The sequence below is a fragment of the Anguilla rostrata genome, chromosome 1 (genome assembly GCF_018555375.3).
Source record: "Anguilla rostrata isolate EN2019 chromosome 1, ASM1855537v3, whole genome shotgun sequence".
Taxonomy (NCBI): Eukaryota; Metazoa; Chordata; class Actinopteri; order Anguilliformes; family Anguillidae; genus Anguilla; species Anguilla rostrata.
The window spans coordinates 79,254,549-79,282,002 of NC_057933.1; the positions used below are offsets into that span (position 1 = coordinate 79,254,549).

General features: G+C 43.2%; 3 protein-coding genes across 4 annotated transcripts; all 3 read left to right on the forward strand.

Moving 5' to 3' along the window:
• Positions 1–321: 321 nt before the first annotated feature.
• On the forward strand, positions 322–12,224 carry LOC135236691 (cytosolic 5'-nucleotidase 1A-like). 2 transcript variants are annotated; one of them, XM_064303183.1, is made up of 11 exons: positions 3,051–4,155; positions 4,304–4,408; positions 4,598–4,659; positions 5,468–5,593; positions 5,764–6,509; positions 6,672–6,788; positions 8,691–8,817; positions 9,387–9,491; positions 10,009–10,070; positions 11,112–11,237; positions 11,645–12,224. In XM_064303183.1, the coding sequence occupies exons 5-11, from the start codon at positions 6,432–6,434 to the stop codon at positions 11,984–11,986; spliced, it is 957 nt and encodes a 318-aa protein (XP_064159253.1). In that variant the 5' UTR covers positions 3,051–4,155; positions 4,304–4,408; positions 4,598–4,659; positions 5,468–5,593; positions 5,764–6,431; the 3' UTR covers positions 11,987–12,224. The 2 variants fall into 2 exon arrangements, with proteins under 2 accessions (XP_064159261.1, XP_064159253.1); XM_064303191.1 differs by lacking the exons at positions 3,051–4,155; positions 5,468–5,593; positions 5,764–6,509; ... (2 more) ...; positions 9,387–9,491; positions 10,009–10,070 and adding exons at positions 322–545; positions 713–829; positions 1,175–1,301.
• A 1,967-nt stretch (positions 12,225–14,191) lies between these two features.
• On the forward strand, positions 14,192–20,058 carry LOC135236672 (cytosolic 5'-nucleotidase 1A-like). The gene is made up of 7 exons (XM_064303160.1): positions 14,192–14,363; positions 14,531–14,647; positions 14,998–15,124; positions 18,077–18,181; positions 18,371–18,432; positions 19,239–19,364; positions 19,536–20,058. The coding sequence occupies exons 1-7, from the start codon at positions 14,286–14,288 to the stop codon at positions 19,914–19,916; spliced, it is 996 nt and encodes a 331-aa protein (XP_064159230.1). The 5' UTR covers positions 14,192–14,285; the 3' UTR covers positions 19,917–20,058.
• Positions 20,059–21,976: 1,918 nt separating this feature from the next.
• LOC135236682 (retinol dehydrogenase 14-like) lies at positions 21,977–26,275 on the forward strand. The gene is made up of 2 exons (XM_064303172.1): positions 21,977–22,399; positions 23,966–26,275. Exons 1-2 carry the CDS (start codon positions 22,046–22,048, stop codon positions 24,581–24,583), a joined length of 972 nt encoding a protein of 323 aa, XP_064159242.1. The 5' UTR covers positions 21,977–22,045; the 3' UTR covers positions 24,584–26,275.
• Positions 26,276–27,454: the final 1,179 nt, after the last annotated feature.

A 27,454-nucleotide genomic window follows, 5' to 3' on the forward strand; every position in this document is an offset into this window, starting at 1 on the left:
GCGTCGTCGCCCTTTTCAGTACAGTCTGGCTTGATTGACAATTCATTCACGAAGGACCAAAACGAAAGTGAAAGGGGAATCGATTTTGAAACTGGGAGTGGCATTTCCTTTTATAAAGGTATTTCACTGTCAATTCCCACATGAACACTGAATAATTCTGTAATTCTGTAGCTGGAATTGTGCTTTAAAGGTGGAATTTCTGCATTAAAGACTACTTTTATCGGCAGCTGCCCACTCAGCTGAGCTGCCAGGTAAAGGGTTGAACAGTGCCCTACTTACGCCCGGTTCAGTTTCTCAGATTCCGCCCGGTTACTCAGTAGAGGATCATGGGAATGGCCCGTTATCTCCAGTCACAAGGTTCACAAATAGCCTGCAGTCGGAGAAGCTTCAAAGCTGACAAAGAGACGCTAGCAGGTTGACGCAAGTTAACAACATACAGTATTCAAGATTTTCTGTCAACCGCAATTATGAACACCACAGAAGCCAACAATGTCATAAATGCGCACGATGACAAAGATGACAAACATGGAGCAGCGGCCAAAAATGTGAGTGCTGTGGCTTATGTTTTTATGTAAATTGGATGCATGAGCTACAATATTTGTCAACTGGTCACCTTCCCTATCGCATGAACTATACTTTTTGCTTCTATTGCTTGGTTTATGTTTTCCTCCTTCGACAACTCTGCTTGCATTTCTTTCTGTCCTAAACTAAGGAACCAATGACCATTGCAGTGTCTGCAAGCACACTGTTTAACACGAAGGACCAAAAAGAAAGTGAGACCAACGGGGAAACGATTTTGAAGCTGGGAGTGGCATTTCCTTTTATAAAGGTATTTCACTATCATATTTTTTCCTTATAAATTGCATAATTTCGAGTTTCATTAAGTAAAGTTTAATTTATTTGGGACAGTTAATATGGTATTAGTAACAAACATTTGTTGCAATATGCATATTAAAAATTCTTCTGTGTTTCTACATTTTCTATGCTCATAATTATTGAATGCAAAAGTGCTCATTAAAAACATTTTCTGTGTACTACAAACCTTTTGCGATTTTTCATTACTAGCTTTCATTTCAGATATCATATGGCTTCACCTGTCAGTGTAGTGTGCCTCTTAGCTTTATGACAGCTGTTCATACAGTTATTGACTGAAGGTGGATTTTGTTTGGAACAGGCCTTGGTGACAGCAAATAAACATTTACAGAAGCTTTACTCTGACAATGAGATGCCATTCAACATTGTCCTGATGACTAATACAGACACACAAGAGCAATGCCTCAGAGACAGCCTCAATGAGTTTAGTAAGTACACCCTGTTAGCAATACATGTTTTATTGTAGGCCAATGGCACAGTATTGAATGTAAGCTAATGCAACAAATAATATAAACTGTTCTTATAATCAATTTCAGAGCACAAAATTGAAAACATATGAAGTGGAAAAATTAAAATAATTTAAATAATTGTTAAATTACTTATATTATTAGAAGCTAGTTATTTGAAATTATTTATGTGATTATTGTCATGGTTCTGTGTCTGTCTGCGTTTCCTTTTTTGGGCCGCCAGATGGCGGCACTTCAGTTTATAGTTCTGTTCCCTTGCTCGGTCTAATTGCATTATTGTTTCCAATTATTCAATTATTGTTTTCGGTTGTCTCGTTTTCCCTTCCCTCTCTGTGGCCTGATTGTGCGTTGTGCCCTCCTGTGTCTCGTCAGTGTCTTGTCTATTTAAGTTCTTGTCTTCCCTGACTCAGGTGCTGGATCCTTGTGTGTGTTTTTCTGATCATGTTTCGGTATGTGTTCCCACGTGTACTTTTGATTCAGTGTTTGGTCCTCAGTGTTTTCTACCCTGCCCGTGTTCTGGTTTCGCATTGTTTTGGATTTCTGCATTTTCTCTGTTTTTGCGTTTAAAGAACCTTGCTTCGTCCTTTTGAGACTTGCCCTGCGTGGCTTTGTTTTTTGTTCTCCTTAGTTTATGTACTTATTAAAAGTAATATCCTCGGTTTGTGTTTACCCTTTGGATTTTGAGTGTTTTTGACTCTGCGTTTGGGTCCATTCCCTCGCCTAACCTGACAGAAGGATCCAGCCAGTTCTGGACCCAGCAGACATTCCCCCCCCCCCACCCCCTTGCCCTTATTCCTTCCTGGGGTTTTCATTTTTCCGTCAGACATGGCACCGGTCTGGAGCAAGCCGGTGGTCGCTCCGAGGCCCATTGGGTCCAGTCCTGTCGCCAGAGAGATGGCCAACAGACTCTTGGATATCAGTCAGAGGTCGCGTAATGTATTGGATTACGCGACCGAATTCAGCACTGTCACCGCACAGGCTGACCTGCCCCAGTCAATCGTGTGCCATATATTTTGGGACGGCATGAGGGACTCCCTCCACGGTGGGCTAATTTACTCTGGGCTTGAGGGGTGTTGTGACTTTAAAGCCCTAGTAATAACGACATTTCACTGGGAGGAGTATCTCCGGGGGGCCGCGGATACGCCCCCTCTGGCCGAGAAGTACTCCAAAGCCAGTGCGCCGGAGCCCGCCGTCCCGCAGGAGCTGCCTGCTCGGCCCACTGTCCCGCAGGGGCCTCCGCCTCGAGCCCCGGAGAGGCCTCCTGCGCCGCCTCGAGCCCCGGAGAGGCTTCCTGCGACGCCTCGAGCCCTGGAGAGGCTTCCTGCGACGCCTCGAGCCCAGGAGAGGCTTCCTGCTCCACCCCGAGTCCCGGAGAGGCCCCCTGCTCCGCCTGTTGTCCCGCAGGGGCCGCCGCGGCCTGCCCTGCCCGCTGCGGCCTGCCCTGCCCGCTGTCCCGGAGGCGAAGCCACCTGTCTTGCCTAGTGTTCATGCCTCGCCTAGAGTTCATGCCTCCCCCTAATGTTCTCGCTCCCCCTAGTGTTTTCGCGCCGTCGCTGCCCCCACCCAGTGCCCAGAGACCTCACCCAGTCCATTCTCCCAACCATGTGTCTGTCTGTTCACCTGCCCCCTTGTCTGTTTGTTTGCCTGCCTGCTTGTCTGCCTGTCTGCCCACGTGTGTCAGCCAGTTTGTTAGCCTGTGTATCTGTCCCCCAGGCCGGTGGCCCATTCGCCTGTCTGCCCGTCTGTCAGTCTGTATGTCTATCTTTGAATTCACCCCTCTCCTTCCCTGTCTGTCTGTCCCTTAGTGTGTCTGTCAGTCTTGCCGTGTGCCTCCCCACCTGCTTGTCCCTTTGTCTGTCCTTTTAGGTCTCCCTGTGTTCCTGTGCCTGCGTCAGTCTGTTCCCTAATAGTGTCTTAGTCCATTCCCAGTCTCTGTGTCAGTCCATTTCAGTCTGCCTCAGTCCACTCCAGTGTCGTCTGAGTCCGGTCCAGTGTAGTGTCCAGGTCCAGCTCCGTGTCTGTCTTAGTCCAGTCCTGTGTTGTGTCTGAATCTGTTTTGTCTTGTGGCTTAGCTTTGTTCCGTACGTGTCAGTTTGGTCCAGTCCGTTCCTGTCTTGTCAAGCCCAGTCCCTTCTTGTCTAGCCTTGTCCAGTGTTCTGTCTTGTCTCAGTCCGGTGTTCTGTCATGTCTTAGTCCAGTCCAGGGTTCTGCCGTGTCATAGTCCAGTCCAGGATTCTGTCTTGTCATAGTCCTGTTCAGGGTTCTGTCCTGCCCTGCTAGTCCAGTTCAATGTCGTCTGAGGTCCTGCTCCATGTCGTCGTCCCGAGTCTAGTCTCAGCTTGTCTGCTCCTGTCCCGAGTCCAGCCCCTGTGCCCGTCGCCTTCGTCATCCAGTCTAGTTCCTGTGCCCGTCGCCGCCCAGTCCAGTCCTGTGTTTTTGAGTCCCGAGTCTTGTTCCTTTCCAGTCCCGTTTTGTGTGTCACCCCCTCCCAGGGCCAGTCTCCTGGGAGGTCAGGAGACGTCCCTTGGGGGGGGTGGGGGTACTGTCATGGTTCTGTGTCTGTCTGCGTTTCCTTTTTTGGGCCGCCAGATGGCGGCACTTCAGTTTATAGTTCTGTTCCTTTTCTCTGTCTAATTGCATTATTGTTTCCAATTATTCAATTATTGTTTTTGATTGTCTCGTTTTCCCTTTCCTCTCTGTGGCCTGATTGTGCATTGTGCCCACCTGTGTCTCATCAGTGTCTTGTCTATTTAAGTTCTTGTCTTCCCTGACTCAGGTGCTGGATCCTTGTGTGTGCTTTTCTGATCGTGTTTCGGTATGTGTTTCCATGTGTACTTTTGACTCTGTGTTTGGTCCTGAGTGTAAAAAAAAAAAAAGTCATTTTTATCTATGGATTAGCAATGAACTGAATTACAGCACCAGGATTCAACAGCAAAAAAGGCTTGTGTTCGTTTCCCCATTAGGTTTAAGTGAAATCCGTATCCGTGAGGATGACATCAGCAAACTCGCCGGGAACATTCTCTACCTCACCGAGGACCCTGAAAAAGCAGAGAATGCCATTGAAATAGGTAGAGTTAAAAACTCAATATCACAGATGCGGAAGATATTATGCAAAACAAAAATGCAGAATGTCCAAAGCAAATGGTTCACACGGACATTTCATGATACCCTTGTGAGGCTAAGATTTTATCATGCTGTAACACAGAGGCTAATATCAAGCCTGAAAACAGAACGATGTCTCACTCCACCCCCCACAGGGCATGCAGCTGCCATTATGTTCCCCAATGACCAGGAAGTGCAATGGAGCGATGAAAAACAGGTACTATGAGCGTGAGAGCGCCAGCTTGGTGGATTTTACGTACACAACAACAATGTCATTATACAGAGGAAGTATTATTCTGGTCTGAATGGGAATTAATGGCATTTTACATAACCTTATCATAAGTGAGCTATTTTGTTCAGAAAAGCATCACATTTTATCATATTATTGAGTCATAATTAGTGGAATAATTGCTTAGCAATGATTATTCAAACAAATTCTAAAGCAGGGCTGCCCAACCCTGTTCCAGTAAAACTACTGTCCTGTTCCCTCCCACCCTAACTAAGCACACCTCATTCAACATCTACAGATCTCACTGAGCTTCTAATTAGCAACATCAGGGGTGTGAATAGGGGTTTAAATGAAAACCTACTGGACGGCGGATCTGGGGAGCCCTGTTCTAATGAAAAGGCAAACTTGACATTCGATGAAGTGAAAAATAATTTTATGTGACACTGACACCACCGTTTTCACGGCACTTACTCAGGCATATTTATGATGTATCATTTGACATGTCTTTAGGAAGTTACCAGGCCAGTCTGTGTAACTTAGTGACTCTTTGTTCATGTTCTCACATATTTGTACATCACCAACAAGTGGATTAGATAGCTAGTGTTTAAGCTAACTCTCAAGATCACTGTTTTGCTTCTTGCCCATGTACTTCTTGAATGGTCATTTAAATATGCGCACATTATACTTGTTCAGTCTGAATGCATGATAGACTACAATCTGACTACTTGCGGACGCCATTTTGCTTCATGACATGTTCATCTTGAACCTTCCTTCCACCGTCTTTGGCGAAATTCAGCTTCGTGTGGCCTTCGACGGGGATGGCGTTCTGTTCTCTGATGAGTCTGAGGTTGTTTTTAAGAAGAAAGGGCTGCAAGCCTACACAGAAAATGAGGATGATTCTGAGGACATCCCTCTTGCAGAGGTATCTTTGTCTGTGTGCTTCTTGCAGTCAAGCAAGTAACTAAAAATGTATTGTTATGACGCTACAGTTGGCAAAGAAAAGGTGTGTTGACACTTATATTTGTTTTATTTTGGTGGTTTTTTTGTCATTTGAATACAGACTCTGACATATCTTTTCACCTTCTTCCTCAGGGCCCCCTGAGGTGAGGTAGCATACAGTGCAAAACAAAATTGCCCCCCCCAAAAAAATGGCTGCAAACATTTTGTTGAAATGACCTTCATCAGTGACTTTTATTGTATTTATATTGCTTGAATAAAATGATACACCTTTCTAATGGACATCCCGATTTTCACTGGAATGCACGTTTTCTATTTGATGCTTTAATAATTCTTATGCTGACAGCTGCAGGGGAAGCAGCTGGCTGTCGGACCGATGCAGGTTGCATCCAGGTTGTCCATGAAACCAAGGCTGTCCACTTCTTTTTGCTCCGCGCATCTTTCCAGTTTTTCCAAATGCAGAATGAGACCACGGGCTACATTTCGTCCCAACATCGCAGGGCCAGACAGATATTCCAGCATAAACGTTGAACAATGCTGGAATTCTGCAGCTTGGAATTGTGTTTCTGTATTAAAGACTGCCAAACCCTGCTACTAGCATCGCTCCGCTCAGTTGAGCAGTCCGTTAAAGGGTTAAACAATTCCCTGCTTACGTGTTGTTCAGTTTCTTTGTCACCTGCTTTTTTCACTGAAGTCACATGGTTCAGCGACTATCTGCAGTCACAGAATATTTATTGGCCAGCAGACGTCAGCCGGTTGATACAAGTTAATAGCATATTTAACATTTTCTGTTAATTGCATTTATGAGCGCCATGGAACCCAAACTGGGAACTGGACAGGATGACAAAGGAGACAACAAAGATGGGGCCGTGGCCAAAAGTGTAAGTGTTAAATGTTTTTTATGTGAGCTTGATGCATGAACCACAATATTTGTCAACTGATCATCTTTCCTATTACGTGAGCAATAGTCAACTTTTTGCTTGTGTTGCCTGCCTAATCATGTCTTCCTCTTTTAAAAACATTTCTTTCTGTCCAAAACTAAGGAAACCATGACCATTGCAGTGTCTGCAAGCACACTGTTTATCATGAATGACCAACAAGCAAGTAAAACCAACAGGGAAAAGATTTTGAACCTGGGAGTGGCATTTCCTTTTGTTAAGGTCTGTCATTTTTTCTTTCTAAATTGCATAATATTTGGTTTCAGAATGTAGAGTTTGATTTATTTTGGGTAGTTTATCTAGTCTTAATAACAAACTTTTTTTTTGAGATAGATGCATATTAAAAATTCTTCAGTGCTTCTACATTTTCTAGAAATCGGTGCACATAATTATTGAATGCATATGCAATATTGAATGAAAGTGCTCATTAAAAACGTTTTCTGAGTACAAACCTTTTGCAATTTTTCATTACCAGTTTTCATTTCAATCAATTTTATTTGTATAGCGCTTTTAACAAAGGAGCTTTGTCACAAAGCAGCTTTACAGAGAACCGGCCCCCAAAGAGTAAGCCTAGGGCAACAGTGGCAAGGAAAAACTCCCTGACTGATAACAGAAAGAAACCTTGAGCAGAACCGGACTCAGAGGGGGAGCCCATCTGCCGCGGGCAGGCACTGGTTAGTTACGGAAAGTCAATAGTGGCAGGAGGCGGCGGTGCCCAGCTGGTCTAGCTGGTCTAGGGCTGGAGCTCCGGGCCAGGGCGAGGTGCTCAGCAAACTTTGGCTAGAGCTCTGGGCAGGTGCCCAGAGCCAAGGAGAAAAAACATTGTTAGGGGGTTCAAAAGGTAGATTAGCAAGCAGAGCAGAAGAGACAGACACAAGAGGTAAGAGATCAGAGACAGAGGTACCTGCGTGCGATAAGGAAAACCCCGGCAGAATAAGGCTATGGCAGAATAGCTAAGGGAAACAGAGGCAGGGCCAACACAGTCATGAGGGCAGGCTTGAGACAGTCATCACCAGACCATGGCCGGTACAGCTTAACACAGCACTACCAATGAAGATCCAGTGACAGCACTAACCGCTCAGTCCACCAGAGACTCTATAGCTATGCCCACCACCCACTCCTGCTCCTCAAATATAGGAGAGACTAAAAAGATATGTTTTGAGCCTAGCTTTAGATAAGGTGATAGTATCTGCGCCCCGAACATGGGCAGGCAACTTGTTCCACAGGAGGGGAGCATGATAGGAGAAAGCTCTACCACCTATGGTACTTTTAGCTATTCTAGGAATAACAAGGAGGCCTGCACCCTGCGAACTGAGCGTTTGTGAGGGAATATAAGGAAGAATTAAATCATTCAAGTACAAAAGGGCAAGCCCATGTAAGGCTTTAAAGGTAAGAAGTAGTATCTTATAGTCTATTCGGAATTTAACTGGCAACCAGTGAAGCGATGCTAACACTGGGCTGATGTGCTCGAATCTCCTTGTTCTAGTGAGAATACAAGCTGCTGCATTTTGAATTGGCTGGAGCCCTTTCAGAGAGGATTTTGCACATCCAGACAAGAGAGCATTGCAGTAATCTAATCTTGAAGTAACAAAAGCATGAACTATAATTTCTGCATCATGTAAGGACAGTATTTTCCAAAGGAGTGACAGTCGCGCATCCGTAGTTATGAATGGCGGGCGTGAACATGAAAGATAGCGTCAATAATTGTCCAATCACATTAGATCAAAAAACATAAAAAACAATACCAACCAGCACAGGGTTATTAGGCATACCTGCTATATTTGCTATTTCTGTATCATAAGTTAAGACCAGATCAAGAGTATGGTTATGAGAATGTGTGGACTGATGTATATGTTGATCGAAGCCAATAGATTCAATGGTAGACAAGAATGCTGATCTGAGAGGATCACCTTCACTATCCATGTGAATATTGAAGTCCCCTACAATTACTACTTTATCTGAATTAACAACCAGGCTGGAAAGGAAATCAGCAAACTCAAGTTTTCATTTCAGTTGTCATGTAAGATAATAACACTGGTTTCACCTGTGAGTGTAATTTGCCTGTTAGTTTTATGACAGGTGTTTAAATTGTTAACCATTGAAGGTGTTTTTTTGTTGGAACAGGCCTTGGTGAAAGCGAATTACTATTTCCAGCAGCTTTACCCTGACAATGAGATGCCATTCAAAATCTTCCTGATGAATAATACAGCCACACAAGAGAAATGCCTCAGAGACAGCCTCAATGAGTTTAGTAAGTACACCCTGTTAGCAATACATTCTTTAGTGTAGGCCACTGGCACAGTATTGAATGTAAGCTAATGCAACAAATAATATCAACTATGTTATTATAATCAATCAACTTCAGAGTGCAAAACTGAAAACATATGTGGAAAAATGAAAATAATTAAAATAATTGTTAAATTAGTTATATAATTAGAAGCTAGTTATTTAAACTAGCGGGGGGCGACATAGCTCAGGAGGTAAGACCGATTGTCCGGCAGTCGGAGGGTTGCCGGTTCAAACCCCGCCCTGGGCGTGCCGAAGTGTCCTTGAGCAAGACACCTAACCCCTAACCCCTAACTGCTCTGGCGAATGAGAGGCATCAATTGTAAAGTGCTTTGGATAAAAGCGCTATATAAATGCAGTCCATTTACCATAAAATTATTTATGTGATTCTATGATTGGATGGTTAGGTGTTTTATGATCATTCAAACATAAAACCACTGAAAATGAATAATTATTGTCCAGGGATTAGCAATGAACTGAAAGTAAGCACTCGGATTTAATAACAAAAAAGGCTTGTGTTTGTTTCCCCATTAGGTCTAAGTGAAATCTGTATCCATGAGGATGACATCAGCAAACTCCCCAGGAACATTCTCTACCTCACTGAGGACCCTGTAAAAGCAGAGAATGCCATTGCAATGGGTAGAGTGAAAGAAATGTCATGAATCAAATCATTTTTCTCTGGATTTCTTTTCCCGAATGAAAACCGAAATTAAAAACACAAACTGCTTGTGTAATTGTTCCCAAAACACAGCAGTTGCAAGCATCTAACTTCCTACACGATACACTGGCCTGTATTTAAACAACATTTGTTCTCAACTTTGACTTAAAAGTAAATACAAGCATACAAGCACTTTTTCTTCGCAAATTCTGGTTGAGAAGTTAGTTTTCGTGATTGCTTAACTCACTGAACTGTTTGAAACAACTTACTAATAAAAAAAATTACTATTTATTTTAATTGTTAGCCAAAGTTAAGGACAAATGTTGATTGAATCCTAGCCATTTGGAAACAGCTGTTTGGTCTCCAAGTAGCAGACTGAAACATATATGCAGATTATTTACACAGCCATTTCATGGTTTATTAGTGAGGCTAAGATTTTATACGGCTGTAACAAAGAGAAATGCTGTAACAGAAAAATGTTTCATTCCACCCTCACAGGGCATGCAGCTGCCATTATGTTCCCCAATGACCAAGAAGTGCAATGGAGTGATGAAAGACAGGTACCGTGAGCATGAGAGCACCAGCTTGGTGGATTTTCTGTGCACCGCAACGACATAATTATACAGAGGAACTATCATTATGATTTTAATTGGAATCAATGGGATTTTACCTTGCTGTACTGTAAGCGAGCTATTATGCTCAGAGAATTAATAAATTGTATTTTGTGGAATGGCAAATAAGAAATGCTTAGGCAGTCAAGAAACTATTCTAATTCAGGGCTGACCAACTCTGTTCCTGGAGATCTGCGGTCCTGTAAGTTTTTATTCCCTACCAAACACACCTCATTCAACAGCTAGAGATCTCATTGAGCTACTGTTTAGTAGAACTGGGTGTATAAAATAGGGTAGAAATTAAAACCTACAGGATGGAGGATCTCCAAGGAACAAGGTAGCCCTGTTCTAATGAAAAAGCAAATGTGATATTCAGTCTTGAGAAAAAGCATTTTATGTGACACTGCCACCAGATTACATAGTGCTTACTCAGGCATATGTATGATGTATCATTACATTACAGGCATTTAGCAGACACTCTTATCCAGAGCAACTTACACCACTTTTTACAGAGCATTTACATGGCAGCCATTTATACTTCTGGGTATATACTGAAGCAATGCAGGTTAAGTACCTAGCTCAAGGGTACAATGACAGCATCCAACTTGGGAATCGAACCTGCAACCTGTAGGTGTCGAGATCTACAATAACTTTGCCACTATACTACACTGTCACCCCATTTAACATGTCTTTAGGAAGTTACCGAGCCAGACTGTATAATTTAATGACTCTTCATTCATGCTTTCACATTTTTGTACATGGCCAACAAATAGACTAACTAGCTAGCTTTTAAGCTAACTCTCAAGATCATTCTTTTTCTTTGTGCCCATGTGCTTCATGAATAATCATTTTTAAATATTATTATATTAGAGTTGTTCAGTCTTGAATATGTGTCCTTGAATGACATTCTCTGACAGACTTATGGACACAATTTTGCTTTTTTAACATGTCTATCTTGTCCTTTCCTCTACTAACACTGGTCAAATTCAGCTTCGTGTGGCCTTCGATGGAGATGCTGTCCTGTTCTCTGATGAGTCTGAGGAAGTTTACAAGAAGAAAGGGCTGGAAGCCTTCATAAAAAATGAAAAGGATAAAGAGGACACCCCTCTCAAAGAGGTATTTTTGTCTGTGTGCTGGCTGTAGTCAAGCAGGCAATTAAAAAAGTCCTGAAATTATGGTACAGTTGGCAAAAAGCAAAAGTGTCCTCACTCTACTGTATGTTTGGTTTCTGTGTTTTTGACTGGTTCAGACAACTTTGGTGGGTTTTGGTCATCTGACATACAGTACCTTGTGCATTTGTACACAGCCTCTGAAATACAGTACCTTGTGCATTTGTACATAGCCTCTGACATACAGTACCTTGTGCATTTGTACATAGCCTCTGACATACAGTACCTTGTGCATTTGTACATAGCCTCTGACATACAGTACCTTGTGCATTTGTACATAGCCTCTGACATACAGTACCTTGTGCATTTTAACACAGCCTCTGACATACAGTACCTTGTGACCTTCATCCTTAGGGCCCGCTGAAGTGCTTTCTGGAGGTTCTCTGCTACCTGCAGAAAATGCTCAGTGACAGGAGTCCATTCAAAGTGCTGACCTACCTGGTGACATCCCGCAACCCCATCATTTGTGGGACCAGGGCCCTGAAGACTCTGACCAGTTGGGACCAGGAGGTCAACCAGGCCTTCTTCATGGCCAAGAGCCCCAAGGGGCCGCTCTTGGCAACGATCCGCCCGCACATCTTCTTCGATGACCAGAAGTCGCACATCGACAAGGCGCTTGAGTGGGGGGTCATCTCTGCCCATGTGCCTTATGGGATAGGATACGAAACCTGCAAGGGTGCCGCTTGTGCATTTTAACAAGCTGTTAAAATGCACAGCAAAGGTCAGCATTAACTGGAGCTGGGCTGCGGGTCTATTTCTTTGTCTTTCCTCTCTTTTATAGTTTATCCATGGAATGCAGAAACTGACAATAATTCATAGTTTAATTTTAAGTCATTTGACTCAGCTTATTGCAAATGCTCTAAATTAAAAAAAAAATGGGTTAATTTCTTTAAGCTTATAATGCTACATTAAGAATAAAAACTTTTAAAAACATTATGCTTGTTTTATGTTGTCAAAGTTAACCTTTTAGAACAGGTAAAATTCTTTAAAATGGACAATGCTGCAAATCTTATTTATGCTCCATTTCTTTTCGGGAAATCATATATTGCACACTGCAACACAGACACAAATTTGCCAGCATATGTAATATATAGGGACGAACATTCTCACTTTTTAGTAACTACTGTAGTAATAAGAATTTTCAATATGCGTTGACTAGTGGCATTTTACCTGACAGTTCAATTTTTCAAGCACCCAATAGGCTATGAGCACATACATGCCATGAAAAGATATAAACAATGCTCGTATTTCATTTTGTAACGTCACAGTTATCAGCAAATAACTACAGCAGGTGCCATTTTAGAATGATTTAAATATCAAGCCACAGATTTCTCAAATGTGTACTGTAAATTCTGCCATTGCAGAAGAAAAAGAAAGCGCTGTTGCTCAAAGAGATTGACTCCCCACTGGGCTATTCATGATCATGCTTCAATCAATGGCCGTTGATTGACTTATAAAAGTAAATTGTGAAAATGTCATAACAGGTTCATAACACAATCATAAACATTTTTTCCAGTGGAATTCTTATTTTTTTAATTCCACTAATGTGTTGGAGGAAAGCAAGACAGTGCAATAATCAGCTAAAGCTTTACTTAATAGGCTAGCTTTAAGAAAAATTAGAAAGTATCAGTCTAACCATGCAATGTGTATAATTATTGGAAAGGAAAATGAGCATGTCATCATGTTCTGGGGCTAGGAAAACACTGTCTCAAAGTATATAGCCAGGTACTGCTTTATTGTCATGACACTCACTCTTTTGCCACAATATTAGAGGGTTTTCATTACATGAGAAAAGATAGCTGCATTTGGCAGAATGTATGCTTTACCCTTTCACCATTTTTGTGGGATCCTGGGGTCCAGCCTAGACCCGTCATTGTCTGTAACTGACTGACTGACTGACTGACTTACTCTCCATTGTTGAAACACCCATACCCAGCTAGCACACTTCAGTCTTCTAGGTGGCGGAGTGCAAGGCACAGAAAATCAAAAAGGAAAGTTTGTGTAACAGAACATTGAATATCTACAACAGAGCTATAGGCAACTTAACCTCTTAGCGCAAAGCGCCTAGTGGTCGGCACGCTGGCGTGCCGAGATTACTAAACTCAAACATTCGGTGCTACTGCAACCAAAGTGTGAGTTAAAAACAGAAACGCGTTGTTTTAGTTTCGTAGACGATACACGACAACTATGCTATTCTTTCACCATTAAAAAATCGTATTCCGTCATAGCAACAAGATAAACCCGACAATAGCCCTAAAATATGCCTACACAGCAGTGAAAGCGCTGCTCACTGAATAACGGAATAAACGAGGAAATGTTTTTTTTAAATGATACCATGTCATTCTACAGTCAATATCTGGGACTAAATATTGAATAAATATATAATCTTACTGTTGGTTTTACGTGTATGGATGTCCCTTTTGAGACTGCGTGGTCTTATATTGTCTTGTACAAAAAAATATACGCGCATTCGTGACGCCTGGATATCTTCCAAAATAGCTGTGCATAATACAACACCTGTTATTTACGGCGTCATCGCCCTTTTTAGTAGTCTGGCTTGATTGACAATTCATTCACAAAGGACCAAAACGAAAGTGAAAGGGGAATCGATTTTGAAACTGGGAGTGGCATTTCCTTTTATAAAGGTCTTTCACTGTCAATTCCCACATGAACACTGAAAAATTCTGTAATTCTGTAGCTTCTGTAATTGTGTTTTAAAGGTGGAATTTCTGCATTAAAGACTACTTTTATCGGCATCTGCCCACTCAGCTGAGCTGCCAGGTAAAGGGTTAAACAGTGCCCTACTTACGCCCGGTTCAGTTTCTCAGATTCCGCCCGGTTACTCAGTAGAGGATCATGGGAATGGCCCGTTATCTCCAGTCACAAGGTTCACAAATAGCCTGCAGTCAGAGAAGCTTCAAAGCTGACAGACACGCTAGCAGGTTGACGCAAGTTAACAACATACAGTATTCAAGATTTTCTGTCAACCGCAATTATGAACACCACAGAAACCAACAATGTCATAAATGCGCATGATGACAAAGATGACAAAGATGGAGCAGCGGCCAAAAATGTGAGTGCTGTGGCTTATGTTTTTATGTAAATTGGATGCATGAGCCACAATATTTGTCAACTGGTCACCTTCCCTATTGCATGAACTATACTTTTTGCTTCTATTGCTTGGTTTATGTTTTCCTCCTTCGACAACTCTGCTTGCATTTCTTTCTGTCCTAAACTAAGGAACCAATGACCATTGCAGTGTCTGCAAGCACACTGTTTAACACGAAGGACCAAAAAGAAAGTAAAACCAACGGGGAAACGATTTTGAAGCTGGGAGTGGCATTTCCTTTTATAAAGGTATTCCACTGTCATATTTTTTCCTTATAAATTGCATAATTTGTAGTTTCATTAAGTAAAGTTTAATTTATTTGGGACAGTTAATATGGTATTAGTAACAAACATTTGTTGCAATATGCATATTAAAAATTCTTCTGTTTCTACATTTTCTAGAAATCGGTGCACATAATTATTGAATGCAAAAGTGCTCATTAAAAACATTTTCTGTGTACTACAAACCTTTTGCGATTTTTCATTACTAGCTTTCATTTCAGATATCATATGGCTTCACCTGTCAGTGTAGTGTGCCTCTTAGCTTTATGACAGCTGTTCATACAGTTGACTGAAGGTGTTTTTTTTATTTGGAACAGGCCTTGGTGACAGCAAATAAACATTTACAGAAGCTTTACCCTGACAATGAGATGCCATTCAACATTGTCCTGATGACTAATACAGACACACAAGAGCAATGCCTCAGAGACAGCCTCAGTGAGTTTAGTAAGTACACCCTGTTAGCAATACATGTTTTACTGTAGGCCAATGGCACAGTATTGAATGTAAGCTAATGCAACAAATAATATAAACTGTTCTTATAATCAATTTCAGAGCACAAAATTGAAAACATATGAAGTGGAAAAATTAAAATAATTTAAATAATTGTTAAATTACTTATATTATTAGAAGCTAGTTATTTGAAATTATTTATGTGATTATTGTCATGGTTCTGTGTCTGTCTGCGTTTCCTTTTTTGGGCCGCCAGATGGCGGCACTTCAGTTTATAGTTCTGTTCCCTTGCTCGGTCTAATTGCATTATTGTTTCCAATTATTCAATTATTGTTTTCGGTTGTCTCGTTTTCCCTTCCCTCTCTGTGGCCTGATTGTGCGTTGTGCCCTCCTGTGTCTCGTCAGTGTCTTGTCTATTTAAGTTCTTGTCTTCCCTGACTCAGGTGCTGGATCCTTGTGTGTGTTTTTCTGATCATGTTTCGGTATGTGTTCCCACGTGTACTTTTGACTCAGTGTTTGGTCCTCAGTGTTTTCTACCCTGCCCGTGTTCTAGTTTCGCATTGTTTTGGATTTCTGCATTTTCTCTGTTTTTGCGTTTAAAGAACCTTGCTTCGTCCTTTTGAGACTTGCCCTGCGTGGCTTTGTTTTTTGTTCTCCTTAGTTTATGTACTTATTAAAAGTAATATCCTCGGTTTGTGTTTACCCTTTGGATTTTGAGTGTTTTTGACTCTGCGTTTGGGTCCATTCCCTCGCCTAACCTGACAGAAGGATCCAGCCAGTTCTGGACCCAGCAGACATTCCCCCCCCCCCCCCACCCCCTTGCCCTTATTCCTTCCTGGGGTTTTCATTTTTCCGTCAGACATGGCACCGGTCTGGAGCAAGCCGGTGGTCGCTCCGAGGCCCATTGGGTCCAGTCCTGTCGCCAGAGAGATGGCCAACAGACTCTTGGATATCAGTCAGAGGTCGCGTAATGTATTGGATTACGCGACCGAATTCAGCACTGTCGCCGCACAGGCTGACCTGCCCCAGTCAATCATATATTTTGGGACGGCATGAGGGACTCCCTCCACGGTGGGCTAATTTACTCTGGGCTTGAGGGGTGTTGTGACTTTAAAGCCCTAGTAATAACGGCATTTCACTGGGAGGAGTATCTCCGGGGGGCCGCGGATATGCCCCCTCTGGCCGAGAAGTACTCCAAGGCCAGTGCGCCGGAGCCCGCCGTCCCGCAGGAGCTGCCTGCTCGGCCCACCGTCCCGCAGGGGCCTCCGCCTGCGCCGCCTCGAGCCCTGGAGAGGCCTCCTGCGCCGCCTCGAGCCCCGGAGCAGCCTCCTGCTCCACCCCGAGTCCCGGAGAGGCCCCCTGCTCCGCCTGTTGTCCCGCAGGGGCCGCCGCGGCCTGCCCTGCCCGCTGTTCCGGAGGCGAAGCCACCTGTCTTGCCTAGTGTTCATGCCTCGCCTAGAGTTCATGCCTCCCCCTAATGTTCTCGCTCCCCCTAGTGTTCTCGCGCCGTCGCTGCCCCCACCCAGTGCCCAGAGACCTCACCCAGTCCATTCTCCCAACCATGTGTCTGTCTGTTCACCTGCCCCCTTGTCTGTTTGTTTGCCTGCCTGCTTGTCTGCCTGTCTGCCCACGTGTGTCAGCCAGTTTGTTAGCCTGTGTATCTGTCCCCCAGGCCGGTGGCCCATTCGCCTGTCTGCCCGTCTGTCAGTCTGTATGTCTATCTTTGAATTCACCCCTCTCCTTCCCTGTCTCTGTCCCTTAGTGTGTCTGTCAGTCTTGCCGTGTGCCTCTCCACCTGCTTGTCCCTTTGTCTGTCCTTTTAGGTCTCCCTGTGTTCCTGTGCCTGCGTCAGCCTGTTCCCTAATAGTGTCTTAGCCCATTCCCAGTCTCTGTGTCAGTCCATTTCAGTCTGCCTCAGTCCACTCCAGTGTCGTCTGAGTCTGGTCCAGTATAGTGTCCAGGTCCAGCTCCATGTCTGTCTTAGTCCAGTCCTGTGTTGTGTCTGAATCTGTTGTCTTGTGGCTTAGCTTTGTTCCGTACGTGTCAGTTTGGTCCAGTCCGTTCCTGTCTTGTCAAGCCCAGTCCCTTTTTGTCTAATCTAGTCCAGTGTTCTGTCTTGTCTCAGTCCGGTGTTCTGTCGTGTCTTAGTCCAGTCCAGTGTTCTGTCGTGTCTTAGTCCAGTCCAGTGTTCTGTCATGTCTTAGTCCAGTCCAGGATTCTGTCTTGTCATAGTCCTGTTCAGGGTTCTGTCCTGCCCTGCTAGTCCAGTTCAGTGTCGTCTGAGGTCCTGCTCCATGTCGTCATCCCGAGTCTAGTCTCAGCTTGTCTGCTCCTGTCCCGAGTCCAGCCCCTGTGCCCGTCGCCTTCGTCATCCAGTCTAGTCCCTGTGCCCGTCGCCGCCCAGTCCAGTCCTGTGTTTTTGAGTCCCGAGTCTTGTTCCTTTCCAGTCCCGTTTTGTGTGTCACCCCCTCCCAGGGCCAGTCTCCTGGGAGGTCAGGAGACGTCCCTTGGGGGGGGTGGGGGTACTGTCATGGTTCTGTGTCTGTCTGCGTTTCCCTTTTTGGGCCGCCAGATGGCGGCACTTCAGTTTATAGTTCTGTTCCTTTTCTCTGTCTAATTGCATTATTGTTTCCAATTATTCAATTACTGTTTTTGATCGTCTCGTTTTCCCTTCCCTCTCTGTGGCCTGATTGTGCATTGTGCCCACCTGTGTCTCATCAGTGTCTTGTCTATTTAAGTTCTTGTCTTCCCTGACTCAGGTGCTGGATCCTTGTGTGTGCTTTTCTGATTGTGTTTCGGTATGTGTTTCCATGTGTACTTTTGACTCTGTGTTTGGTCCTGAGTGTAAAAAAAAAAAAAGTCATTTTTATCTATGGATTAGTAATGAACTGAATTACAGCACCAGGATTCAACAGCAAAAAAGGCTTGTGTTCGTTTCCCCATTAGGTTTAAGTGAAATCCGTATCCGTGAGGATGACATCAGCAAACTCGCCGGGAACATTCTCTACCTCACCGAGGACCCTGAAAAAGCAGAGAATGCCATTGAAATAGGTAGAGTTAAAAACTCAATATCACAGATCCGGAAGATATTATGCAAAACAAAAATGCAGAATGTCCAAAGCAAATGGTTCACACGGACATTTCATGATACCCTTGTGAGGCTAAGATTTTATCATGCTGTAACACAGAGGCTAATATCAAGGCTGAAAACAGAACGATGTCTCACTCCACCCCCCACAGGGCATGCAGCTGCCATTATGTTCCCCAATGACCAGGAAGTGCAATGGAGCGATGAAAAACAGGTACTATGAGCATGAGAGCGCCAGCTTGGTGGATTTTACGTACACAACAACAATGTCATTATACAGAGGAAGTATTATTCTGGTCTGAATGGGAATTAATGGCATTTTACCTAACCTTATAAGTGAGCTATTTTGTTCAGAAAAGCATCACATTTTATTATATTATTGAGTCATAATTAGTGGAATAATTGCTTAGCAATGATTATTCAAACAAATTCTAAAGCAGGGCTGCCCAACCCTGTTCCAGTAAAACTACTGTCCTGTTCCCTCCCACCCTAACTAAGCACACCTCATTCAACATCTACAGATCTCACTGAGCTTCTAATTAGCAACATCAGGGGTGTGAATGGGGGTTTAAATGAAAACCTACCGGACGGTGGATCTGGGGAGCCCTGTTCTAATGAAAAGGCAAACTTGACATTCGATGAAGTGAAAAATAATTTTATGTGACACTGACACCACCGTTTTCACGGCGCTTACTCAGGCATATTTATGATGTATCATTTGACATGTTGACTTTAGGAAGTTACCAGGCCAGTCTGTGTAACTTAGTGACTCTTGGTCATGTTCTCACATATTTGTACATCACCAACAAGTGGATTAGATAGCTAGTGTTTAAGCTAACTCTCAAGATCACTGTTTTGCTTCTTGCCCATGTGCTTCTTGAATGGTCATTTAAATATGCGCACATTATACTTGTTCAGTCTGAATCATGATAGACTACAATCTGACTACTTGCGGACGCCATTTTGCTTCATGACATGTTCATCTTGAACCTTCCTTCCACCGTCTTTGGCGAAATTCAGCTTCGTGTGGCCTTCGACGGGGATGGCGTTCTGTTCTCTGATGAGTCTGAGGTTGTTTTTAAGAAGAAAGGGTTGCAAGCCTACACAGAAAATGAGGATGATTCTGAGGACATCCCTCTTGCAGAGGTATCTTTGTCTGTGTGCTTCTTGCAGTCAAGCGAGTAACTAAAAATGTACTGTTATGACGCTACAGTTGGCAAAAAAAAGGTGTGTTGACACTTATATTTGTTTTATTTTGGTGGTTTTTTTTGTCATTTTAATACCGACTCTGACATGTCTTTTCACCTTCATCCTCAGGGCCCCCTGAGGTGCTTTCTGGCGGCTCTTGGTAACATGGAGAAAAAATTCCATGCCAAGGGTCTGTACAAACCTTGCCCCGTGCAGACCTACCTGGTGACATCACGCGACCCGGTCATTTCGGGGACCAGGGCCCTGAAGACCCTGAAGAGCTGGGGCCTGGAGCTCACTCAGGCCTTCTTCTTATGCGGGAGGCCCAAGGGCCCGCTCTTGCAGACGATCCGCCCGCACATCTTCTTCGATGACCAGAAGCCGCACATCGACGGAGCACGTAAACTGGGGATCTTCTCCGCCCACGTGCCTTATGGGATAGGATACGAGACGTACAAGTGTGCCGCCCAAGAAGCCAAAGCAGAAGTGATAAACTATGGGGATAAATAAAATTCTAACTTTAAAATTAAAATGCACAACAAAGTCAGCATTAACTGAAGCTGGGCTGTCTTGGGAGGATGGGCCTATTTCTATGTCTTTTCTCTTTTATAGTACTTCCATGAAAAATAGAAGACAGAAACTGACACTATTTTTTTTTTTTTTACCAGAAACATTCACATTCACAAAAGTATCATATGTAAATACATTGAATTGACTTATTTATTCACATGACATACATAATGCATAGTTTAAAGTGCTGGACACAGGGAATGTTTCTTGGAGAAAAAATCATTTATTTTATAAATGAAGAAGTTCAAAAACATAAGCTTGTTTTTTTCTGTTTTATGTTGTTTAAGTTAATCTTTTTCTTCAGAATAGAGTGTTAACACTCCTGCATTCACTCTTGCACAATGCAACACAGACAAAATATTTTTAGAATCTTTAAAAAATGTTAGTGCTCTTATTCACTCAGCACATTGAAATTGATCACACCCCTTTTGAACTTTTCCCTTTCAAGATAATTTACATAGGGCCATTACCAGATGTAAATTATCCAAAACTTAGTAATCGAAAAAGATTTATGGGTAAAAACCTGGCAAATCACATAAAGTCTTGCTAAATGTAAAATTGTGTATGTAGAATATAAAAATGTTGGACGTAAGAGCTGGGAGTAGTAGTTGATCAAAGGCTACCAGAATCAAGGCATTGAGATGTATCCATAAAAAGCTAACATTGTGTTGGTGATATATAACAAAAATTTATAAATCAAAGGATGCCATATTGATGTTATACAAGGCTTTTGTCAGCCCAGACTTTCAATATTACTGTATGTGCAGTTCTGGGCACCAAGCTGAAAAAATAGATATATATTTTTTCTTTCCGTTGTTCTGCCAGCAACTCAAGGGGCATAGGTGGTAATTTGCAATGCCAGTGTTGGATACCCTCCGATATCTTGAAAATAAACGGGCAAACCTTCATATTATTGCCCAAAGCGGCAAACAATTCCACAGTTTAAAAGTTTGTATCTTTCTCTGATCTTTCAGTCTAAATATAAATTTTATTTGTTTTATATTATTTTAAAAACCATGGAGTGTCCATTTTCTATAATTTAAATTTCCATTTATATAATGTATTGAGGTGTTCTGGGGAATTTGTCGTGTTTAAAGGAGTACCATGGTGATTTTCACACTTTCTCTGTTTTATGTGCTATTTGCACAAGAGGCATTGAAGAAACACAATGAGCAAAGTATTAAATATGTCCGTTCTGTATTTTTGGAGAAATATGCGTTTTAAATTCATCGTCCCATTTTCAACCGGTTGAGAAAGTTGTCATTTTTCTACGTCACGAATACAGTAACCACTCCTATTTCCACGCCCCGTAAAGAAATCTGACAGGACACACCGTCCTGCTGTTCAGACAATGCAAATATTTGACTAACGTTAGGTTCACTTAAATTAGAGTTCCTTTAGATTATTTCTGGTTATATTCATTTAGCTAGCTAGCTAACGTTAGCTAGCTAGGAGGTTTGCTTTCATAAGGCAATGTTATCGATAACGTTAGCTTGCTAGTTCGCTTTTATGAGGACGTTATAGTTGTGCTTTTATCTTAACTTGGCTAGCTAGATAGCAAAAATTGTAACTGGATACAAGTCAACGTCCTTACCTTAGCTATTTATCGATACTTGATATACTACTAAGCTAGCTAGCTTGTGAAAATTCAGTCTCCCAAAGAGAGCGCGTATCATGGGGGTAGCTATGGTAACGGGGAACGGTCTGTCAATCATAGCTAACTGACAGTTCTCATTACCACGCCCAGACGGTTCGGGTGAATTTTTATAGTGGGAAATTTAGGCTTAGAAAAATACGTTTTAAAGTACATTGAAATGACTGAAGAATAAAAAAATTATGCACATTTGTTTTGTTGTTGCCTGAAGACAACTGGGAAGTGTCACGTTCAACCACCATGGTACTCCTTTAATGAATGGCCATCATCACTCAGGCAGTACAGTCGTTGCGCTTAAGAAGTTACACTACAATACCCACAAAGCACCGTTCATAAAATTTCGCCATGTGTTCTGGAAGTTGGAGTTTGTTTTTCCACTCGCCAGTAAGCCTGCGGACAGGAGTCCCTTGCATTGATGTCTGCTGCGATAATTTTGGCTGCTGTGCTCGGCGGTGGAGTACTAATCATCGCTCGCCGTATATTTTCTAGAGGTTCCGCCGCCAAGATGTTGCACTATCCGCCTGAAATGATGCGTGGGAAAACTATTATAATAACTGGGGCTAATAGCGGCATTGGGAAGGCCACAGCGCTGGAGCTCGTGAAACTGCAGGCGCGTGTTATCATGGCCTGTCGGGACCGACAGAGAGCCGAGGAGGCCGCTCAGGAGATACAGCTGGAGGCTGGACCGGGTCAGGGAGATGTCGTAATCAAACAACTGGACCTCGCTTCTCTGAAGTCTGTGCATAGCTTTTGTGAAGAGGTCATCAAGGTAACATTCGCTAACGTTAGCACCTACACCTTTCGCACAAGTTAAGGTTAGCATGCTGCGGCTAACAAAACAATGGCACATCACATGACCCTGATATGACGTTCTTGCTAACCAGTCACCTTGCTGTATTCAGCGTGGTGCCTTACCTGGTTGTGTTCCTTGGCTGACTTGCTAGTTGGTGACAGTAAATAGCTATCAATATAACTGGACGTGGAAAATAGGGGAAGATGTTACTGTATGTAACCGTGAAATTGACCGAACGTAACGTTACACTTTCTATGGACTTGTGTAGCTTGTAGATTAACAGCATTAGGTAGCTAATGTGCTCGCTGGATAACAACTGTAGTCTACCACAAATGACTGGCTTAGTCTGGCTAACATATTTTTGCCTCGGGTAGGCTTTAACCAGGTAACGAAGCTAGCAACATGAGTACAATTTTATGTAGTTATTTATTCGTCTTTCTAAACGCACTCGGGTAACTTGAATGTAACTTCGCTGTCTGAACATCTCTCAGAGCAGTGAGAGTAATTGGCTGCTAAATTAACTAATTTATCGTTATGAACATTGTGTTTCGCCGCGTGATAGTACCGATAGCCAGGGCTTTAATCGCGTCTGTCATCATTTATTTCCCGCGGACCATTTTAAGCTGGACTCTTTGAAAACTGGAAGCTCCGCAGCTCAGTTGAGGTTTCCAGGGGACCATTTACACTGAGTTCTCATCATCTGGTGAGGATCGAGGACGGACGGGGAATGCTGCTTTCAAACCCTGTCCGCCAAATATCCTGGGCCAGGCTCTGGCTACGGATGCCAAGCCTCATCCCTATCTTCAGTATAAACACACTTCACATTGCGATACGTCTTTTTAATGTCGGCCTAATTGCTCGCATCACTCATAATAGGGAGTAGCTTTTTAAGACTGGTCTCAATCCCAGACAAATGTACTGACTGCAAGGAGTGGTGAACTTTTGGAAGAAAACTTGACATAAATTTGTGAAGAGCTATCCGAAGTTCTGAACCCTCCGAAGTTCCTCAGTGTTTGGCGGATTTCGCACTCGGAGTTGAAAAGGGTACCGATTTAAATGCGACTTCATCCATTTCTGTTTGTTATAGAGAAGTTATAACCATTCACGCTTGGCATTAGTACTGGAAAGTAGAATCATGATCTGGATTAGAGGTTTGCACATTCATAAACTTCCCCAGCTCTGTTCACTGTATGTATTTTTGTAACACTGAACTGCTGTACATTGTGATCTTATTAAACCTCAGTGGATCATGTACTGTATGAACCTTGTCCCTAAGTCCCTTGTGATCGTCTTATGCTGGCTACTTAATGGGTGGAACTATCAGTCATTCACTATTATGAACCAACCAAACCCCTCCATAGGAAAACACAAATTAATACCTCTGTGAGTGAAATCTCTTGGTGATATCTTCACCTCAGTGAAAAAGCCACACCTTTTCATGGCAATAGGCCCGATGAGTGGCCTAATTAGTGTAATGTTCTGTTTTTTTTTTTTTAGTTTTTTTTTTTTTTCATCGTTCATCTATTTTTTTCTTGTATGAAGGAGGAGCCGAGGATCGACGTGCTAATTAACAACGCGGGGATCTACCAGTGCCCCTACGCCAAGACGGAGGAAGGTTTCGAGATGCAGTTCGGGGTCAACCACCTGGGCCACTTTCTCCTGACCCACCTCCTGCTGGACCTCCTGAAGAGATCCGCCCCCAGCCGCATCGTGGTGGTCTCCTCCAAGCTCTACAAGTACGGGGACATCAACTTCGAGGACCTGGACAGCGCACAGGGCTACGACAAGGCCTTCGCCTACAGCCGCAGCAAGCTGGCCAACCTGCTCTTCGCCTGCGAGCTGGCCAAGCGCCTGGAGGAGTCCGGCGTCACCGTCAACGCCCTGACCCCCGGGATCGTCCGCACCAACCTGGGCAGGCACGTGAACATCTCCCTTTTGGCCAGGCCCTTCTTCAACCTGGCCTCCTGGGCCTTCTTCAAGAGCCCTCTCCAGGGGGCACAGACCTCCGTCTTCCTGGCCTGCTCGCCGGACGTGGACGGCGTCCAGGGGAAGTGTTTCGCCAACTGCAAGGAGGAGGAGCTGCTTCCCAAAGCCACGGATGTGGAGGTGGCCAGGAAGCTCTGGGACATTAGCGAGGTCATGGTGGGCATCACTAAATGAGCTGGAGACCGTGTGTGATCAGCTACTAAAGACGCAGATAACGCGTGGCAAAGTGAAGATGTGCGCTGTGTGTGTGTTGTGGCCATTTTGACTGGGTTGTGTGTATGTGGGTTGGGGTAGGGATGGGGGGGGAGGGGGGCGTGGATATACATGATTTATTGTATTTAAGTCGTGTGCATTGAGGTTTGCAGTAACGCTGCACTTTATGCTTTTGCTGATACAAGATGACAGTGTCTCCTGGAGGGGAAGCTGTTATGCTAACTGCTTACTTACATTTACATTACATTCATGTAGCAGATGCTCTAATCCAGAGAGACTTGCCATATAGGAGAAACACGAATGCGTTCAGCCTGATTAACGTGTGCAATAGTGCCAGACCTGGCTAACTACGTTCCCAGACCAGAAAGTAAGGATGAAGCACCACCACAGCACGAGTTCAGGTTAACTGTGCTACCCAAGAACGTACAAATTCAGGCTACGTCCATAAAAAGAAGCGTAAAACCATGAAAATTTAGCCGAAAACCATAAAGACGTTCAGTCATCTTCCTTGCTAGGCCCTGTTCAGTAATGAGGAAGTGGTGTATAAATGCTGAAAGGTTAACAAAAGACACTTTTTAATAAAAAAAAAATATTTTTTTGTTATTGCCTGACTTTAGTGCTTGATTACTGAGTGTATTAGAGGACTGAATGGACGGGAATTGCTGCAAATTAACAGGTGTTGATTTTATGGCTGATTTCTGGGGTGTGACTAATTTGCCAGTTCATTTCAACCATTTATTCATTTTTATGAATATTATTTGGGATGTTACTCCTGCTGCCTACTCTTAATATTTCATATTTGAAATGCTAATGTTTGGTGACTTAAGACATGTTTTAATTAGACTGTCATATGTTCTTGACTTGATGGAAAACTAGTAGACTTTTATTAAAATCAATTTCACCCCCCTTACCCCCTCCCCCCAAATCAAAATAATCTGTGTTGATAGTGCTTTTTTCACATAATTTACTGCCTTTAGTAGAAGATGATTTTTAACATGCTCGGTGCCCCAAGTACTGATTCCCTGAGTACTCTGCAAAGTGGAATCACGTGTTATTCATTCATTCATACTTGAGCATTTACTGGACCAGTGACTTGAGTCTAACTACGGATCAGTTCAGGCAACGGGCCAGTGCTGAGGCCGAGCCATCGGGGCCACAAGCGATGACCTCTGACACGCCTTTTACCGTGCAAAACGGGCAAAGTTTCAGTCCCTCAGGATCTTCCTCACACCTGAGGTTCACACACAGACCCCCTGGCTCGCCACCTCCGCTCATTTTAAAAAAAAATGATCATTGCAATACATGACCGTAGCACTGGGACAGCATAAAGTTGGTGTCACCAGTCGTTGCGAAAAAGAAAACGTGTAATGCCAGAGAGTCACTTTCGGTGTCTTTCCAGGGATCTATTTATAAAACGTGCTGGGGATCCACAGTAATTCAGGGGTCATGTCAGTTGGTAGTAGTTAAAAAAGAAAAAAACAATGCTAAGTTATGGCTGATATGAAAATTTCAAAAATAATAAAAAAAGAAACTTGAACATAGTCATCTGAACCACTTTTATTTAGGCCTACTATTTATTTTAAATTTTATCAATTAAAATGTTCTGTTGAAGTTAAATATTTTGTTTTGGAAATAAAATCTATTTTCAAAATGTTCCTTTGTAAGTTGATATCTGTGCTCCTCTACTTTTTCCATGAAACTTGGTTGTCGTGTCAGACAGACACGACAACCAAGACAGACAGATGTCCAGACAGATATAACTTATTGATATCAGGCCCCAGATTTATCATGTTGTGTGTCTCTAATATGCTGCGATGTTTTTTATATACATCCTTAATCTTAGTGGTTAATCAAAGAATGCCAATTGAGCGTGTAAAAAAGCAAAGAGCATGCTTATTTGAATTAATAGGTCTCATTTGCAGACAATTCTGTTAAGAAGCAATAAACCCAAGCAGTTTTAGAGTTCAGTTAGCGTCAAATCAACCGTGTCAGTCCTTGGCGACGCTGAGCGCTCTCCCGTTTTTCAAACGAAAATGGCCGTTTCTTCACGTTAACGGTAGATTTGCCGGCCTTCGCGTTGGTAGCAAATCCTTTCCCCCCCCCCACAGACAGACGCCTAATGCATTCCCCACCTGCAGCCCCCCATAGGGACATATTACGGATCATTTAGAGGGGGGCGGCGAACAGAAGAGCGTGCACTGGACCCAACACCAGCCGAATTAATCTGATCCAGCCCTCGCAAAAAAAAACACAAAAAACGAGAAAAAAAACGGCGTTCTCCAGGCGTTTGGCACAGTAGTTGAAACTTGTTTGTTTTACAAATAAAGAAAATGACCAACATTATTAGAGTTAATGCTTTTAATGATGCGTTCTGCGGCGATATTGAGTCAGCTGCGGTACTTGGGAGACGCCAGACTGTAAATGTTATTGTGGCTTGCGGCGTGAATTATGGGGCTGGCTTTGTCCTCCAAGGAGAACGGTCACAGGAGACAAGAACAATGCAGTTTACCAACTGCAACATGGTAACAGTCACTGGAATGAATAAAAAGTAGTCTGAGATGAAAAGGTGCTTTTTAAAATTATTCTATTTAAGTCAAGGTCAAAGGTCATTGTGGTTAAAACATTGGCTACACTGAACCCTGTGCCCCATTGCTTCTCAGTGCACTATAGTGTGGACGTAGCACTTGTCCTAGAGTGCCAAAGATGCTTCTGGTTTTTGCTCCATTCAAACCCCAAAATTAGCCTGCGTAATTGGTTAAAATTTGACTTAGTGAAAGCAGGTGGCCACATGCTGGAGGTACTCGCCATTTTTCCATTAATGCAGACTGTCAA

What these genes read in the sequence shown, in the direction of transcription:
- LOC135236672 (XM_064303160.1), top strand. Translation starts at nt 14,286, where the DNA reads ATGAACACCACAGAAACCAACAATGTCATAAATGCGCATGATGACAAA. An exon ending in AGACAGCCTCAGTGAGTTTA is followed by an intron (nt 15,125 to 18,076) that starts GTAAGTACACCC and finishes TTTCCCCATTAG; the next exon opens with GTTTAAGTGAAATCCGTATC. An exon ending in AATGGAGCGATGAAAAACAG is followed by an intron (nt 18,433 to 19,238) that starts GTACTATGAGCA and finishes GGCGAAATTCAG; the next exon opens with CTTCGTGTGGCCTTCGACGG.
- LOC135236682 (XM_064303172.1), top strand. Translation starts at nt 22,046, where the DNA reads ATGTCTGCTGCGATAATTTTGGCTGCTGTGCTCGGCGGTGGAGTACTA. An exon ending in TTTGTGAAGAGGTCATCAAG is followed by an intron (nt 22,400 to 23,965) that starts GTAACATTCGCT and finishes TCTTGTATGAAG; the next exon opens with GAGGAGCCGAGGATCGACGT.
- LOC135236691 (XM_064303191.1), top strand. Translation starts at nt 468, where the DNA reads ATGAACACCACAGAAGCCAACAATGTCATAAATGCGCACGATGACAAA. An exon ending in AATGGAGCGATGAAAAACAG is followed by an intron (nt 4,660 to 11,111) that starts GTACTATGAGCG and finishes GGTCAAATTCAG; the next exon opens with CTTCGTGTGGCCTTCGATGG. An exon ending in AGGACACCCCTCTCAAAGAG is followed by an intron (nt 11,238 to 11,644) that starts GTATTTTTGTCT and finishes CTTCATCCTTAG; the next exon opens with GGCCCGCTGAAGTGCTTTCT.